The sequence below is a fragment of the Schistocerca piceifrons genome, chromosome 2 (assembly GCF_021461385.2).
Source record: "Schistocerca piceifrons isolate TAMUIC-IGC-003096 chromosome 2, iqSchPice1.1, whole genome shotgun sequence".
In the NCBI taxonomy this organism is placed as follows: domain Eukaryota; kingdom Metazoa; phylum Arthropoda; class Insecta; order Orthoptera; family Acrididae; genus Schistocerca; species Schistocerca piceifrons.
This window is the reverse complement of record NC_060139.1, coordinates 138836105-138855682: the sequence shown is the minus strand read 5'-3', so window position 1 is coordinate 138855682 and position 19578 is coordinate 138836105. Positions and strand designations below refer to the sequence as shown.

The 19578-nt window shown below is 43.3% G+C and overlaps 1 protein-coding gene across 1 annotated transcript in view; it reads right to left on the bottom strand.

Annotated features, from left to right (window-relative positions):
- LOC124775195 (sialin-like) overlaps positions 1 to 19578 on the bottom strand; it is a 526531-nt gene that overhangs the window by 141206 nt on the left and 365747 nt on the right. The window contains exon 7 of the mRNA XM_047250034.1: positions 6577 to 6797. Within this exon, the coding sequence (XP_047105990.1) occupies positions 6577 to 6797 (221 nt within the window). The remainder of the gene's footprint in view (positions 1 to 6576; positions 6798 to 19578) is intronic.

Genomic DNA, 19578 nt, shown 5'->3' with positions numbered 1-19578 from the left:
TCTGTCTGCTGCAGCCTACGACGCGCACACGCGCACATAGACATGCACACACAAACGCGAGAGTACGCACGCTCACAGAGCACACGTGCGTGCCAGGTCGTTACTGCACGAACGTAAATGAAGAGTTAAAAAAATTATACCTGCGTTCTGTATTTTGCCAGTTAAAATGATTACTCGGCTGTTTCAGTTCTCCAAAAAACTTTCTATCTCCTATTGTGAGACGCTTTAATTATGGAATATGAAAATATTTTCTACTAAGCGCTCTTTACGTCATTTTACCTCGTATATCGGGTATTTGATCATCTGCAATCCATAGGACATGAAAGGAAGCATTAGTTGAGAACGGAGTGGGACGGGGTTGCAACCTATTTTCTATTTGTACAATCTGAAATATGAGCAAGCAGTAAAGAATTAAAGTTCAGGGAGAAGAAATAAAAAACTTGAGGTATATTGATGATATTGTACGCCCTATGGCAAAAGAAAGCGACGCACCACGATAGATTTATCCGAATGGGACAGAAATCAGAAGATGTGAGTTTCATGTGTGGACAGACAAATGATTGCAATTTCAGAAAATTTGGATGATTTATTGAAGAGAAAGAGCTTCACAGATTAAGTCAATAAAGCGTTGTCCCATAGGGGACATCCAACTTGCATAAGGGCCAGAGGGCCGGCCGCGGTGATCGAAAGGTTCTAGGCGCTTCAGTCCTGAACCGCGCGCATGCTGCGGTCCCAGGTTCGAATCCTGCCTCGGGCATCGATGTGTGTGATGTCCTTAGGTTAGTTAGGTTTAAGTAGATTCCAAGTTTAGGGGACTTAGCTAAAATAGGATTTCTTTAGGATCTGCGGACGGGGGCTACTTAGGAAGATGTTATCAGGAAAAATGAAACTGGTGTTCTATGGCTCATAGCAAGGAATGTTAGAGAATTTGAAACGGGAAATTAGTAAGATGAAGTTATACATAATGGGAATTATTGAAGTGCTGTGGCAGGAAGAACAGAACTTCTAATCAAGTCATTATAGTGTTTTCATCAGAGAATAACTAGAACTAATGCAGGAGTAGGTTTAATAATCAGTAATGAAATAGGAATGGAGATAAATTACTCTGGAAAGTATACGGAAAACATTATCGTGGCCAGGTTAGAAACAAAGCTGACACCCACAACAGTAGTATGAGTTTATGCGTAAACTAGCTGGGCATACCGCAAGTAAATTGAAAGAATCTATGACAAGATAAAGAAATTTTAAGAAAGTTTTGCAAGACGAAAATTTAATTTTGTTGATTGATTGGAGAGAAAAAATAATAAGAACCATGGACCGGACGAAAGGAATTAAAGGATGGCTTCTGGTAGAATCTTGCGCGAAGCGTAAATGAATATTTTGAAAAATGAGAAAAGCCGCAGGACAGTTGGTTAATCCACTGTCTTCTCTCGGGTACACGATCGATTATCGAACAGTTATAGTTCCATCATCTGTTGTCAAAAATAAAGTCTCATGGAACCAAAGATTTCGCGTCAAAAAAGTAGAAGAGACAAGAATTCCATAATAGCCGTTTCCTTGTGGTGCGCGACTGCGAAAACAAACAGTTGCGGCTGCCACACAAGAAGAACTATTTGCGCATAATTTAATCATAGCTAACACTTGATTTAAGAATAGTGAATGGAGGATCCAGAAATGGAAGAGACCTGGGGGCACTGGAAGTTTACAGATCGATTATACTGTACAATGGTAAGACAGAGATTTCGAAACGAGATTTTAAACTGCAAGGCACATATAGGTGCAGATGTGGACTCTGACCATAGTTTCTTGTCTATAAACGGTAGAGTAAAACTGAGGCGATAGCAAACAGACAGAAAACCAAGGAGATGAGATCAGGATAAAGTGAAGGAACTAGAGGTTGATTAGAGATTCAGAAGGAGTATTAGACAACGTTGAACAAAAACAGGGGAAAGGAATACAATAGAAGATGAATGGACAGCTATGAGAAATGAAGTAGGAAAGACAACAGAGGATCACGAGGGTAAAAAGACATGGACTAATAGAAATATCTACATAACACAGGAGATATTGAATTTGATGTACGAAAGGAGGAAGTATAAAAATGCAGCAAATGAAGCAGTCGAAATGAAATACAAACGTCTAAAAAGTGAGACTGACAGTGAGACGTGTCTATAAAGCACAGGGACAGAAGTGCGAAATGGAGTCTTTTTTCTCCTATTTTTCTTAGAGTGTATAAGCAATCTAGACAAGTTTGCAGAGTGTGTAATCAAAGTGGGGAACAAAATTTCGTCATAGCTTTTGAAAATTAATAAAGGATTGAAGCAGGAATGCTGTTTGTCTCCTATATCGTTCAAAAATACGTCCGGAAAGCCTTGGACTTGTGGAGTAGGGAATGTTAAAGAATCGACAGTCATAAAACAAAGTTTCAGTGTATGTACACTTTCTTGTTTGCTGATGATCAGCTAGTAGTGGCTAGTCAAGAGGATGACATCTGCTTTCTGCTGAAAAAATTATTGGGATAATATGACAAGTAGAGATGGAAAGAATATTTTGAAAAGACAGTACCTATGCAGGGGAGAAAATGTAGGAAGCGATATAGCAGTTGGCCAGCATATCAAAGCTTGTGAAAACGTAAACATCTGCATAGCATCCTGTCGAAAGACGGAACAAATAATTTTGAAATACAGCAAACAGAAATAAATAAGCTAAACCCTTTTCTATTGTCTTCTAAGACAAGTTTGAAAGTAAAGAAGATGGTCTTTAGACGTATTGTAGATTCTATAACAACTTATGGATGCGAGAGATGGGAACTTACAGGAAAAATAAAAACGAATGGCAAGTCGTAGAAATGGATTACCTCAGAAGATCGTATAGAATATCGAGGCGACACTATATAAGAAATATAACGATTAGTGAAATGACCGAGGCCTCAAGAAAGCATCACAGGTAGAAAGAGGAAAGAAGTTCACCTGGTATGGACATGTAATGCGTCTGACACGTAACAGATGATCAAAGAAGACCTTTGTTTCCGCAGTACCAGTACAATAGGGCCTTGTTGGCTGATGTTACGAGGACAGATGAGTCATCACCCAGACTGTTGTCCTTTCTACTACTGATAAAGCTACTGCCCATCTTAGCACCCATCTGTTAGTGTGGCCTCTCCACAGTCGAGGTATACAAGCCACTCCAGCCGGATCATTCTTCTTCTTCAGAGATTTGAATCGTGCGTTTCGTTCTCATTTTGACTTGCAGGCTCTCTCTCTCTCTCTCTCTCTCTCTCTCTCTCTCTCTTTCCTTTTTCTCTCTCTGCCTTTTCAGTTTCATCCGTGAGCATATTATCTGTAATGTGGAGTTCTCTTAAGTCCTTTCCCGTTTCATTAAATCAATTTGATTAGGTTCTTTTTGTACGGAAGTAGTCAAATTTTTTGTTAATCTATTTAGGTCACTTCTGAGAATGTATCCATAAAAATTAAGTGTTCTATTCGTCATCATGTCTTAGAATTTTTCAATAATAAAGTAAAGGGTTTCATTTCTGATGATTAGTTTGTTTTTGTTGAATCGGGGACCAAGGATTTTTCTTATCATACTTTGTTCGAGCTCCAGCCTTTCAGCTAAGCCGTGGTTGGTGACTGACAGTGTTTCGGCTGCATACAGGGCTTCCGGTTTGATTCCTATATTGTTACTTACTTTTTCATCTCAAGAGAGGAAGTTTTTTCCGTATATGTTGTTATGTGTTTTAGTGAGTTGGAAGGATAGTCCAGCTTTACTTCTTCAAGATTTGATTCCTATAGTGTAATGTCTTATTTTTTCATCTGAAGAGAGGATGTTCTTATTGTACGTGTTTTTATGTGTTTTAGTGAGTTTGAAGGCCAGTCCAACTTTACTTCTTCTAGATTCCATCGCCTTTCTCTCTAGGGCACTGCAGCTGATCCATTCTCCAAAATATTTGATATCTTTGACATCTGTTCTTTGTTCTCCCACCTTAAAATGTTTTGGTGAGATTCTTATGATTGTCTGTGTGCTGGTCTTTTCGAAGGCGATTTTACACTTCTTTTTTTGCTTGTTTTTGTAGTTCTAGGTTCTTTTCTTTGGCTTCTTCCCAGTTCTCGGCTAGAAGTCCTATAAAATCTGCTAAGGGTAGACAATTTACCTTGATGCCTTTGTTTCTTGTTCCTAGTGAGATTCACTATCGATCTTTCAGTTTCACTCTCTGAGTATTTTTTTCTAGGGTGCAGTTAAATATCTGTTGAGAGAATTTTCGAATTCCATCGCAGCAGGCTGTTACAGCAACCGGTTTAAAGGTGTTTCAGAACAAAATCAGTCTCGTTTGCGAAATTATTTAATGTCAATGATGCGGTTCACCCTTATGGAGCATCACCAGATTGTCTACAAAAACAAGAAACCAATCAATTAGATAAAATGGAGGAAAAGTGTATTATTCTATCTTTCACGGCTACGCAGACAACATGAAGTAAGTGATACGTGGGGAGGCGCTGGCGCCAGTCGCTTTCTGCGTTCGATTCACCCGGCTCAATTGTTTCCCTCTGGCGTTGCTTATCTTTGCCTCGTTGGCCGGTGGTGGTGCTGGTGGGCTGGCGGGCAGACTGGGTTTTGGCTTCGGAACGGCCGGTACGTGTCGCTGCCCCGGGAGTGAAACTTGTGTTTGCGTGGTGTTAGCTGGATTTGACCGGTGTATGTGGCTCGGAGTGCGGAAGCAGACCTGTTATTGCAAGTTCTTGAGGGGTGACTAAGCCATGGTCTTCTACACAGGACGCTGAGCAATGTATTATTCATTTTGGCTAGTGGAGTTGAACTATACACCACGTAGCTGTCTATTTAAGAATTTACACTCGGGCTTACCCGTGTTATCACTAGCTTCTACCTTTTCTTATGAGTGCCAATATTGTATTGGAACTCTGACGTACTGGTGTAATAATATTATGCTTTGTCTTATCGTTGCCCTTTTAAAACTAGTCTGTTCGTGCTGGGGAAATTTTACATATTTTGAAATTTGAGGTCCACAGTTAATTCTTTTAGCCATTTTTAATTTGCCTTTGTCTTGATGCGATCTATCTTTGCAGAATTTTATCTTACTATATTCTGCGGCTGTTAACATTGTTTCTTTTGGCAGTGGCTGTGTGTTTGTGCTTTTCTGTTGCAGCACTGCAGCGGGCACCTAGTCCATGTCTAAATCGATGTCCGGAGTACGACGCCAGTACCAGAGGGAACTGGAGGTTCTTTTGGCCGCGGGAAAAATGGCAACCGATACCGCGACCACTGAGTTCTTCAGGTTGCAGTGAGTGGGGATGTAGCATTAAGTTAAGTTTCCTCTGGATTGGGGACGCCAAGGCGTCTATTCCATTTGCTCTAATTCTTATATATTTACCTTCAAAACCATAAAGGAAGGAGACTAGTGTTCTGAATTATACTTACGTGCAGCGGGAGTTGAACTTATGTACATGTTAAAGAGAAATACTTGATGGATAGCGGAAATTGGAAATTATGTGAATTGTCCTATTGCGCTTGCCCAGGTGACCTATTCAAAAGAAACTTATTTCACCTTTATTATTCAAGTGCCCTTTGTTAAATGAAACTGATTTTACCGTTTATTATTGAAGTGGTTCAAATGGCTCTGAGCACTATGGGACTTAACTTCTGAGGTCATCAGTCTCCTAGAACTTAGAACTACTTAAACCTAACTAACCTAAGGACATCACACACACCCATGCCCGAGGCAGGATTCGACCCTGCGACCGTAGTGGTCGCGCGGTTCCAGACTGTAGCGCCTAGAACCAATCGGCCACCGCGACCGGCCTATTATTGAAGTGCTTACAGTTAGTATAGAAGTTGTAAGAAGTTCTTGTTTGCAAATAATTCAATCAAAAAGTTTTGTGTAATGCATTTTTCTAAATTGTGTATCCTCTTCAAAAGAAACTTATTTCACCTTTATTATTCAAGTGCCCTTGTTAAATGAAACTGATTTTACCTTTTATTATTGAAGTGCTTACAGTTATTATAGAAGTTATAAGAAGTTCTTGTTTGCGCCTAATTAGAAAGGTATTGTGTAATGTATTTTTCCGACTTGTGAATAAGAGACACTTGTAGAAAATTTTTGGTAAATACTGTGCCCATTGGTTTAAATTGTTGATCAGTAATAAATTAGTTGTTCTTGCAAGTCCTCTGTACTTGTTATTATTTCACTTGTCACCAGATTGCGCGTTAACTCCACGTTGCAGTAAGAGTAATAAAAACTTAAGCAAAAGCAGCTGGTTACGTGACCCATCAGTCACAAATCCACATCTTTGCCGTACACCAGTTTTTATCTCAAAAGGGTCGGAGAGTTCTCCCATGAGTTTGAATTTGGCATATGTGTTGGTAAGGGTTTCTCTGATAAGGTTTGCGGCTTTTCTGTCGGATTTTGAGGGATTTCCGGTCTATCGAGTCGTTTCTGATACACAACTTGCCATTAGTTACAGATGTAACGTGATGTAAGAAATGTTAAACGACATATTATATAGGTATAGACGGTGAGTGTAAAGACAGAAACGTGAGCTCTGCTGGTGGCGTGCTACGCACCCGAGTGGCGGCGATGGTGGGCGCGACGGCCTCCTCGATGTAGAGGCGCTCCGCCTTGGAGATGCGCGGGTGCTGCGCGGGCGAGTCGAACACCAGCAGCCACCAGAGGGCGCACCACAACAGCGTGAAGCCGGCCGGCACGTAGAAGGCCGCCGACCAGCCGAGGCGCGCGATCAGCACGCCGCACAGCGGGTACGTCGCCGCCGTACCCACCGAGTTGCCTGCGGCCACACCACACCACATCACTCATACCTGCTCTCTCTCCCAGCTCAGTTTGTGGTATTCAATGCTTATCCTAAAAAAATGGCTCTGAGTGTTGTGTTGGCACAAGAGCCAACACCGTGTTACTAGAGGAGGCCGAAATGCACGCGTTTTAGCTCACGCAGGATGGCGTGAGGAGGGAAGAACTGTACTGACCTGAGGTCTGGAACATGACAAGGAATTAGAATTCAGAAAGCGGACGTAATTAGTTTGATACTTAACTTGATCGTGGTCGTGCGGTAGCGTTCTCGCTTCCCGCGCCCGGGTTCCCGGGTTCGATTTCCGGCGGGGTCAGGGATTTTCTCTGCCTCGTGATGACTGGGTGTTGTGTGATGTCCTTAGTTAGGTTTAAGTAGTTCTAAGTTCTAGGGGACTGATGACCAAAGATGTTAAGTCCTATAGTGCTCAGAGCCATTTAGAACTATTTTGAACTTAAGTTGAATCCATTAATGATGAACGTCACTCTTGGCGGTACATGATTCACAATATTATTGTAGTAACTGAATATGGCGCCTTGCTAGGTCGCAGCAAATGACGTAGCTGAAAGCTATGCTAAACTGTCGTCTCTGCAAATGAGAGCGTATGTAGGCAGTGAACCATCGCTAGCAAAGTCGGCTGCACAACTAGGGCGAATGCTAGGGAGTCTCTCTAGACTAGACCTGCCGTGTGGCGGCGCTCGATCTGCAATCACTGATAGTGGCGACACGCGGGTCCGACGTATACTAACGGACCGCGGCCGATTTAAAGGCTACCACCTAGCAAGTGTGGTGTCTGGCGGTGACACCACACTGAGCACTATCGGACTTACCATCTGAGGTCATCAGTCCCCTAGAACTTAGAACTACTTAAACGTAACTAACCTAAGGACATCACACACATCCATGCCCGAGGCAGAATTCGAACCTGCGACCGTAGACTGAAGCGCCTAGAACTTCTCAGCCACAGCTGCCGGAAATGCTTATCCTGCCGGTTTACAGATTCCCATCTCCTCTAATTTCTCGAACTTTAAAAAAGAAAACTATACTGCAGCACACTCGAACATCACAGTCTCTCTGTTCCTGAGAGGCTGACAAGCTAAGAGATGTGATCAAAAAGTAACGGGATTTTTTGTTGTTTTTCTTAAAGGATCTGTGTTTACTCGCTAACAAGAACTTTGTCCCCTTCAAAATAATCCTCTTCAGATATAACACAATTGTGCCAGAGATTATTTCAATCTTCGAAGCACTTTTGGAACTCACTTTTCGTTATGATATTCAGCTCCTTCGGTGGTTCTGTCTCATAGATCGTGGCAAAACGACGTCCTTTCACGTTTCCCTTTTGCCTCAGAAAAAGAAGTCGCAGGGGACCACGTTCAGCTAATACGGTGGCTGAGGCAACATAACGGTTTTGTTTCTACCCAAAAAAATCACGAAAAAGCATAGAGGTGTTAGCCGGAGCATTATATTGATGCAATTTTCACGAGTAGTTTTGCCACAATTCTGGTCGTTTTATTCTGACCACCTCACTCAAACGGCGCATAGCTTTCCGTTAGTATTCCTTACTGCTCATACGAGCATCAGGCAGGAACTCATAATGCACTATCCCACTGTAATCAAAGAACACACTGAGAACAACATTCTTATGTGATCGATCTTTTCGAATTTTTTTCCATCATTGCTCTTCACGCAGTTTCCATTGGGCCTACTGGATCTTGGTTTCCTGTCAAACCCGTATACCCATGTTCCATCACCTGTTATAACCTTTATTAGAAGTTCGTAGTCGTTGTCGACTTCATTCGGCAATATCTAAGCTATGTTTACGCGAAGTCATGTTTGTTCGAAATTCAACGATTTCGGAACAGACTTTCTGCCTCCCGTCTCATGCGCAAAATATTCGAAAAAGAAATGCTTGAAATGAACCAAAGAAAATGTCATCATCAACCTCTCTGTTGGTAGTTCGGCGATTTCCCAAAGTCAGTTTCTTTACCTCTTCCACATTGTTGTCAATAATTGATGTACTAGGACGTCCAGGGCGATCACCGTCTTCAACGTCCTCTCGACCCACTTTGAAACGTTTATACCACTCGTAAGCTAGTGTCTCACTCGTAGTAGATTCCACAAAAGCCACAGTCATCATTTTGAATGTGGAGCTGCACTTAATTCCATTTTTCAAGCAAAATTTAAGGCAAATTATTTGGTCCATCTTCTTCAAAAATAAAAATTCGCCGTGCACACGAAAACACTTATACCGTTTCCGACTGTAGTACTAGGGTAGTCCGTGCAGCTGCAATGACCACTGTGTCCGGATGGTTCGGTGGTCAAAGCACATGCCTAGTAAGGAGGAGACAATGGTTCGAATCCCAGTCCTGCACAGCTTTTCAACTTTCCCCATCGGTCTCAATCAATGGCCGCTCGCAGCCAAGGTCTGTAATTCCTTTGCATCTTAACATTATCAGCACTAAAAACTGTTGTAAATGCAAACATACATCAGGAACATTTGTACCAACAAAATAAAAAAATTAAATTAGACGTATAACGCCCCTAAAATTAAAGGGTTCCCGTTACTTTTTAATCACACCTCGTATATTAACATTTCCTACCAACTCTCCATCTCCACACCCACACGCTGTCCCAAGGCAACTTTAACAGCCTCCCTCTTCCTGACCCATAAATCCGTCACCTTACAACTATAGCGTTACTTCCCACATCCTATCGTTGTACCAAACCTCCAAAATCTCTGCCACTTTCCTGACACAGGCTCGCTTCTTCCTGTTCCAGCCTCCATGTATATCTCGAGACTTGCCAACCCAACATCATCGTCCCACTCTCAGACACAGACTCTTCATTGATCTATTGTGCCTTACCCATCTCTCCATCCTTCCCTCTTATCCACACACCATCCACTGTTAGCCGAAATCGACGAACTAGCCGAAGGCGTTATATCATAGTCTTAGGACCACTCAATCCACTGCCACTAGTGTTTAGTAGTAAATCAGGATAATAAATAATTATCTGCATTTTTCTGCTAAGTCACATTTATTTATTTTCTGTTTAACTTAACATTTTTCATCGCGTTTCATGCCTGATTTACTAATCATCTGGCGTTCATGCTTAAAGACGTTACTTAAACATAAAATGTCTTAGTTTAAATAAAGGAAGAATTGTTCTGTTCGCTGTTCTGCTGCTGTAATTGCTATTAGGTTATTTGGTGGGAGGGGGCAGGCAGTGGATGGCCAGAAACGGATGTTCAGTGCTGCCCCCTCCTGGTGTGAAGCTGTGCCTCGTTGTTGTGATTGATACCTCAGCTTGTGCAGGATGCAGATGATTTTGAATTAGTAACGGTATTTTATTTGTGTGATTTACCAGCCAAGTTGTGAATTCCACACAGTCGCGATTCCTAAACTTAGCACGTACGGCCACAACTGATTATGATAATGAATAGTTTTATTGCATTTTAGTCCTGTTGCTTTAATACACTACTGGCCATTAAAATTGCTACACCACGAAGATGACGTGCTACAGAGGCGAAATTTAACAGACAGGAAGAAGATGCTGTGATATGTAAATGATTAGCTTTTCAGAGCATTCACACAAGGTTGGCGCCGGTGGCGACACCTACAACGTGCAAACATGAGGAAAGTTTCCAACCGATTTCTCATACACAAACAGCAGTTGACCGGCGTTGCCTGGTGAAACGTTGTTGTGATGCCTCGTGTAAGGAGGAGAAATGCGTACCATCACGTTTCCGACTTTCATAAAGGTTTATCGTATCGCGACATTGCTGCTCGTGTTGGTCGAGATCCAATGACTGTTAGCAGAATATGGAATCGGTGGGTTCAGGAGGGTAATACGGAACGCCGTGCTCGATCCCAACGGCCTCGTATCACTAGCAGTCGAGATGACAGGCATCTTATCAGCATGGCTGTAACGGATCGTGCAGCCACGTCTAGATGCCTGAGTCAACAGATGGGGACGTTTGCAAGAAAACAAACATCTTCACGAACAGTTCGACGACGTGTGCAGCATCATGGACTATCGGCTCGGAGACCATGGCTGCGGTTACCCTTGACGCTGCATCACAGGCAGGAGTGCCTGCGGTTGTGTACTCAACGACGAGCCTGGGTGCACAAATGGCAAAACATTTTTTCGGATGAATCCAGGTTCTGTTTACAGCATCATGATGGTCGCATCCGTGTTTGGCGACATCACGGTGAACGCACATTGGAAGCGTCTATTCGTCATCGCCATACTGGTGTATCACCCAGCGTGATGGTACGGGGTGCCTTGGTTACACGTCTCGGTCACCTCTTGTTCACATTGACGGCACTTTGAACAGTGGACGTTACATTTCAGATGTGTTTCGACCCGTGGCTATACTCTTCATTCGATCCCTGCGAAAACCTACATTTCAGCAGGATAATCCACGTTGCAGGTCATGTACGGGCCTTTCTGGATACAGAAAATGTTCGACTGCTGCCCTGGCCAGCACATTCTCCAGATTTCTCACCAATTGAAAACGTCTGGTCAATGGTGGACGAGCAACCGGCTCGTCACAATACGCCAGTCACTACTCTTGATGAACCGTGGTATTGTGTTGAAGCTGCATGAGCAGCTGTATCTGTACACGCCATCCAAGCTCTGTTTGACTCAATGCCCAGGCGTATCAAGGCTGTTATTACGACCAGAGGTGGTTGTTCTGGGTACTGATTTCTCAGGATCTATGCACGCAAATCGTTTGAAAATTTAATCACATGTCAGTTCTAGTATAATACATTTGTCCAATGAATACCCGTTTATCATCTGCATTTCTTCTTGGTGGAGCAATTTTAATGGCCAGTAGTGTATTTTAACAGTATAAAAAAGCTGTACGTATATTGTAAAATAATTTGGCCGAATAGCAGCAATATGTTAAATACTGCCCCGCGCCCATGCCCCCCCCAGACCCCCATATTGACAGTATCAGTGAAGATGAAATAGCGTGAAATTATATCAGAGGGTGCCAGACACGCTAAACCTGCTACGTTATGAATATGTCGTAACTGTTGAAAATTTGTGTCAAACCGGGATTCAAACCCAGAAATTCCAATTTTTTTCGTGAGCAATCGACGTGCAGGCCATGTGACCATGTCTCCGGGCGTGGTTCAAACTTTCACTGTCATTGTGGTTTACGTCCTACGATTTCCAGACACAACAGCCAGAGATTCTCCTACGGGATATGTACGAGTACCACTGGGGATACGGAGTCGTTGGAAGGCAGAGGTTTAATCTGTCACAAGAGAATCGTATAAATTGAATTAAATGCACTCAATGAATCATTTCACCCGGGTCCTACTCCTCATTCGGCACAAATTTCCAGTCGTCTTAACATATTCGTTGTACTGAAGGTAAGTGCGTCTGAATGGTTTGCACTGATACCATTTCATACCACTCCAAATTCAACCATTTTATCTATCCTCAGATAAGTAGATTTCATTTCTGTGTATTTACCTCATTTCCCTTGTGGCAGGGAAAGCCACGGTCGTCGTCCTTTCTTGGAGCAGACGGAAAATTCATAAAAATGTATTCCAAGAGATGCAATAAATTGTAATCAACAATGAGTGCCGCTTGATGACAAATGATTTGGCCTGTAGTACTGAATAGTGCTACACACATCACGAAAAAGTAAATTCATTTTTTGCTTCTCTTCGTATTCGATTTCAAGCCTTCAAGCCTGCAGGGAAAGTGCCTGATATTCCTTGCACATGTTACATAGAGTTCGCCAGATACGTAAACAATATGACTCTATTATATTCTAAGAACTTTCGGATGCGTATAAATATTTATTTAGAATATCTCACGTAACACAAGCACCACTTATGTTCCAGAAACGACTCAAAATTTTAAACTGAAGTTTCTACGAAGGTTCCAGTATTCGGCTTAAGATTCCGGATGATGTGCTAAAGCAAATTTTTTTTCAGTGACACATGGGGCAGTTATCCAGGAATGAACTAGGAGTAAGATAGAGGAAGTATTGAATAGGATTGGGGAGAAGAGAAATTTGTGGCACAACTTGACCAGAAGAAGGGATCAATTGGTAGGACTCGTTCTGAGGCATCAAGGGATCGCCAATTTAGTATTGGAGGGCAGCGTGGAGGGTAAAAATCGTAGAGGGAGACCAAGAGATGAATACACTAAGCAGATTCAGAAGGATGTAGGTTGCAGTAGGTACTGGGAGATAAAGAAGCTTGCACAGGATAGAGTAGCATGGAGAGCTGCATCAAACCAGTCTCAGGACTGAAGACCATAACAACAACAAGAAAAACATATTTCATTCAATATTCATAATCATCGCAAGCATAGACTCGCCAACAAGTAGTGTTCTTTGTCTTCCGCGAGAATCGTTATCCTTTATGCTATCCTTTATGAGTAAGCGTGTGGCTGGGGAAACAATTCCGGGAACAATATTTACTACTGTAGCGAGGGCACGTTCTGTCCATGCCAACCACCGGTTGCTGTGAATCGTTTGTCATGAGGTCTTCTTGCTCTTTCCTACGGTTCCGCTTGTGTGATCTTAGTCTACGGCGTTGTTCTATTGTGCACCATCGTTAACACTCTGGGGCCATGCTGGATGATCAGAGACAGTAGCTTCCCATTGCGCCACTGGCTGGAGCGAAAGAGGAGATATGAAAAAGGATAAACACACTTTTCTGCTTAGGATTACGTTCAGATTTCGTCGAATGGTTTCCAACGGTCCATAACACACCAGAGCAAAAATTGAAATCACGCTACACTCCAATGCGGAGAGATCACGCTCAATAGGGACGCAGCTCCGAGAAGTCCATAGAGAAGGGTTGAATCGTTCTGTGAGTGCCAGCAGCATCAGCGGTTGTCAAGAACGTCGTCTTGTAGCACACTTCAGTGCAGATGGTCGTTTTCGACCACGAAATGTGTTAAAATGAAATGGTTCATTCATGGACTTTATGATACCTCTTACGGGTTTTTCGTGTCGATTCTGAGCAGCGGAGTGTCCGAAATTATTTTCTCAGCGGGTGCTAAGAAAACGTCGTAGTTTTAACACTGAACGTCGCAATTCTGACTCCTGTCACAAAGGCGTCAAGAGAAGGGGTGAGATGTGGTAAGGGAAAGTGCGACTACTTTCCAATCGTGTGACGCATTCACAGTAGTGTTGGCCACAATTGTGGTACAGTTTGGTGTCAATGTGACATCATGAACACACCTTACGCCTCACCTGAATGTCTCTGACCAATTTTTTTTTATTAACACCTTGCTCTATGAAGCATCGCTGAGCCCGAGGGTGACGTTGTAAGGGTCCACGCTTTTGCACCATTATAGAGTAAGGTTCTGGCACGTCGAATGAAATTTCTACTTTTGTGTTTCAATTTGAGAAAACCACAGGGTTTCAAAAATGTGGTCCTTCAATTATGTAGCTCTTCGTAGTTTTCCTTGCAAGACCACGCATGAAAATTGATCAACACGGTTCTTAGGAAAAGGCAGGCACCAGTTAACTAGACTACTACTGTCACTAAAACGCGAGTGTCGTGACTCAAAATTTATACGATGCGTGTTTTTTAAGTAAGTACCGTTTTGAAATTAAAAAAAGACTTGCTAAGATATCTCAGTAATTTTATTTTTACATGAAAGCCTGTACCTTAATCTACCCACTGACGCCATTACAGTCTGATTCTTCCTTGTTTACGTTGTGTATTGAGTGTTTAAGATGCTTCCGATAATCGTGTGTCCCGCCAACTGTGAAGTACGGGCTGTTATAAGATTTCTTGGTACGAAAGGCCTAAAAGCGGTCGATATTCATCGTGAGATCTGTGCAGTTTACGGAGAAAACATTATGAGTGATGGAATGGTAAGACAGTGGGTGAGAGCATTTAAAGATGGCAGCACAAATGTGCATGATGAACAACGGAGTGGGCGTCCTTCGGTCGTTAATGAAAGTTTGATGCAGGAAGTGGACAATAAGGTGAGAGAAAACAGACGCTTTACGATTTCCTCCTTGCGGGATGACTTTCCTAATGTTTCTCGTAGTGTTTTGTATGGCATTGTGACCGACCACTTGAATTACCGAAAATTGTGCGCACGTTGGGTATCGAAAATGTTGACGGATGTGCACAAAACCAAACGTTTAGACAGTGCATTGACTTTCCTTGAGCGGTACCACAACGACGGTGATGATTTCTTAAGCCAAATTGTTACGGGCGATGAAACATGGGTGGCCTACGTCACACCAGAATCAAAGCAACAGTCCATGGAAGTTGAGCAAGAGCATCGTTTTGCTGCAAGACAATGCCCGTCCGCATGTGGCGAATCAGACCAAAGATCTCATAACATCTTTTCGATGGGAAACTCTAGATCATCCTCCGTACAGCCACGATCTTGCGCCCAGTGACTACCATCTGTTCCTGCACTTGAAGAAACTCAGCGTCTTCAAGACGAAGACGAAGTCAAAACAGTGGCGATGCAGTGATTAACAAGTGAGGTGGCAGACTTCTATGGGGAGGGTATTCAAAAACTGGTACAACGTTATGACAAGTGCCTCAATATTGACGGAAATTATGTAGAAAAGGAGATTAAGGTACAAGGTTTCATGTAAAATAAAATTATTGAGATATCTTAGCACGTCTTTTTTTAATTTCAAAACGGTTCTTACTTAAAAAACACGCCTTGTACGTAAGTGCTTTGACGTCCTGTGAACCCTAAGCTTATTGCTAGACACACGCTTTCACACCACCCTGCAGAACCAGACTGCTGTGAATGTGCAGCCTGCGTGATGAACTGATGCAATGTGACGTGTCCCCGCTATAGCGTGGTTACCTACTCTACGGGCATCAAGACCGTGCTGTGAAGCCGGTGAATTCCGATACGTTGATGCAGTAATGAGATTCGTAGCATCGTGCTTTACGTTTACGATAAAAAGCGTGATAGAATGTAGTTTGCCAGAGACAGAGATTTAATGTAAGAGTCTTGCAATTACAAATTAGAAAGAGAAGCTCACGTATTGAACAACCCATTCTGCACATGCTGTGACATCGACATCAGCGCTGCTTACATAATTCAAGCTATTTTTACGCGAGACTATATTTATGGTGTTCCCGTTCTAGCAAGGGTAATTTCTAAAAACGTCTCCAGTTTCCAGTGTGCCATTTCCCACACCACATCCACTAAAGTTTACACAAACTAACCAAAGAAAACCGTTAGCTGAAAGTATCTCTTTTCCGTTTCGTCAGCGGACTCGATCTTGCACCTACTAAATGGTGCAATAATCCATCGTTACAATGTTGTGGTTAGGCGAAATTATTGAAAAATATCGGAAGGTCTGAATGAGGGTGGCCGATTAGATTAGAAATACGGCTCTCTCAAGTACAAATATTGTATCGCTAACTAAATTTCCTTGTCTGACAACCTGCATTGAACCTATGCCAGGTTGAGTATTTCCTAGCTTGCATCTGTGATTGTAAGAAGTTTCGTAGAGAAAACCTGTATCTAAAAGACAACAAATCTTGTTTTCACTAATTATTTTCATTCTTATTTAGTCCATAGTTTTGTAGTGATGCCTAGGCCCGCCTGCAGTGCCTTAGCTTTTTAATATTGAATATACTGGGTAATTTTTCCCACCGTGTACAAACTTTTGGGATTGATCGATGAGACGATACGGAACAAAAAAGGTCTTATGAACTTATGTCCGGAAATTCGTGGTTTCCATGCTAGAGACCATTTATTCAATCATGCAGTGTTACAGAGACTGCTGTCTAATAAGTGCTGTACCTTGCAGCCACTGTTACAGTCTGTGTTGAAAATAGTTAACATGTGCCTCAACGCATGCATGAACGCACCTTAGCATGTTCTGTCCGACACGTTCACATCGGCCAGGCTGCATCCGAACAGTGTCAAAGGCAGCATGAATACACTGCTCCGGAGTCTCCACATCCGGAATGGGCTCCGCATGCTTTTGAGATGGCCCCACAACTATAAAACGTAAGAGGTTGAGATCCGTTGAACGAGCAGGCCATGCAACTGGACCCCCTCGTCCGATCCATCGACCACGGAAGACAGGACTGAGATGCGTCCGGACGTTAACAGCGAAGTGGACTGGAGCACCATCATGTAGCAGCCACATAACCCTTCTTCCAGCAGGGGAGGCAAAGTCATCCGTAATGAAGGCTAGTAGTTCGGGCCTGTTAGGCGACGTGGAAAGAAGACTGGCCCCAAAATACAGTCGCCAATTATCCCAGCCTACACATTCCGGTTGCACCGATGCTGACGATTCGCTGTCACCATACGGAGGGGGTTCTGCACACTATCCCACAGAAGATTGTTGTGAATGTCGAAGGTACCACTCCGTGTAAAGATGGTGAATAGGATAGGTGACACAGATCTAGGAATCGTGGTTGCCTGGTGAAGAAACCAGAGACAAAACTGCTGCCGACATGGAAAGTCTGTCGCTAGTAAGCCCTGCACAAGCTGTAAGTAATAAGGGTAACAATTGTCATCGAGAATGTTCCACACGGTCGTCTGGCTTACCCTTTACTGACGGACCAACTGCCTGATGCTGACACGGCGGTCGCCTTGCACTGTGTTAATCACATTTTCCTCCTAGTCTGGTGTCCGAACATTTAGGATATGTCCTTCGTGATTTCCTCCTACCTGAAACGACCCTGTCTCAGACAAACGGCGAAATGCTGTTGAAAACATTGCCGGCCGGAGTGGCCGAGCGGTTCTAGGCGCTACAGTCTGGAACCGCGCGACCGCTACGGTCGCAGGCTCGAATCCTGCCTCGGGCATGGCTGTGTGTGATGTCCTTAGATTAGTTAGGTTTAAGTAGTTCTAAGTTCTAGGGGACTGATGACCTCAGAAGTTAAGTCCCATAGTGCTCAGAACCATTTGAACCATTTTTTTTTTTTTTGAAAACATTGAATGCTGTGGTTGTTTTTACGGAGATAGGCCTCCTGATACAAACCTTGCTGCCCGCCGCCTGTTGCCATTCGCCTTTCCGTAAGTAAACGCCATATCGGCAAGCTGTCGATTCGAATACGGAACCACTGCGTACAATCAGCAAGAGAAGTGACTCGGACACAACACTACCTACTACTATGGCAGGAGAGAGCGCTAGAGCATGACGTACGAGGAACAGTACCACCCTCCAGGAGGAAACCATGCATACTGTAACTGCTACGGCATTATACAGCGCGTATTAGACCTCATTCTCTGTAACAAAGCGTGACTGAATAAATGCATTTCCGGACATAAATTCCGTATCCTCTCGTCGATCAATCCCTATAATTTGTACACGGTGGAAAAAATCACACTGTAGAGTACAGCAATATAACCGGCTGTACTTTCATTCCCTTGTCCACCAGTGTGTATGGATAACTGTTTGTCACAGTCTCATGATGTGACCTTAAGAAGTTTACTAATGACAATTCGTGTCTGAAAGACAACATGGCTTGTTTTTACTCAATATTCTCTTTAGAATTTTAGTATTACGATGGATCGGGAGTCTTCCTGTTGAGTGCAGACGCAGGAGAGGCTGGCCACAATTTGCAAACGGTAGAAGATGCCATTCTCCGCCTTCTGCAGGCTGCTGTCTCGTCGTGTAGCGGTGGCAGAGGAATTGGAGTGTCACATGGAGCAATCTGAAATGACGTTTGTGTTGCTCACTGGCAGTGCTTCCGGGACACCTCGAAGTATTTTCGACAAGGGGGAACTGCGATCACCTCAGTGTGAGTTGCGGACTGTATCACGTTCACGTCGCTCGAGGTGAAAGGTGAAAGCGGAGACTGGCCGTCTGGACCATCCCATTCGCCCTATGAGTGGACAGGTGGCCACTCCTTCAGCGGGGTCCGAAAAGCCACACGAGGATTGGGTTTGTTAGTTATCGGAAGCTCCAGTGTTAGGCACATTATGCAACTCTGTAGGGAAATAGCGTCCAGGCTGAGGAGGAAGTCCAACTTGCGCATCGAAGGTGTGGAATGCAGTCATCAGCTTAAGGGGACACGCCCCTAAATTTACTGCTTTTTTAGCATTATATTCAACCTCATAGTGCAACTGATCTATAAATGAGAGCTAGCTCAAAATTCTTACACACAATTAGGGCATTAGTCAAAGCATTTGCCAAAAAATCATTGAGATATTTATTATATTTTGCTGCTGACAACGATATTTGTAGTGTTGGCAGAAGAGCCAACACTGTTTTTCTAGAGGAGGCCGAAATGCACGCGTTTAATTACACGCTGACTGGCGTGAGGTCTGGAACAGTTAAAGGAATTAATAGTAGCAAATAAAGTAAGTAGTTGATATAATACTTAACTTTAATCCACAATTGTAGAACATCTCTCGTTACGGTACATGCTTCATAATCTTAATTATCAATTGAATACGGCGCCTTGCTAGGTCGTAGCAAATGTAGCTGAAGGCTATGCTAACTATCGTCTCGGCAAATGAGAGCGTATTTGTCAGTGAACCATTGCTATGAACGTCGGCTGTACAACTGGGGCGAGTGCCAGTACGTCTCTCTAGACCTGCCGTGTGGTGGCGCTCGGTCTGCAATCCTGACAGTGGCGACACGCGGGTCCGACGTATACTAACGGACCGCGGCCGATTTAAAGGCTACGACCTAGCAAGTGTGGTGTCTGGCGGTGACACCACAATATTTATAATAGTATAAAAAACGGAACACTATTTCACTGCGGCACCATTTTCTTTGGAACTACTGACTGCACAGCTTGGAAAAAGAGCCAGAGTACAGGTAACATTC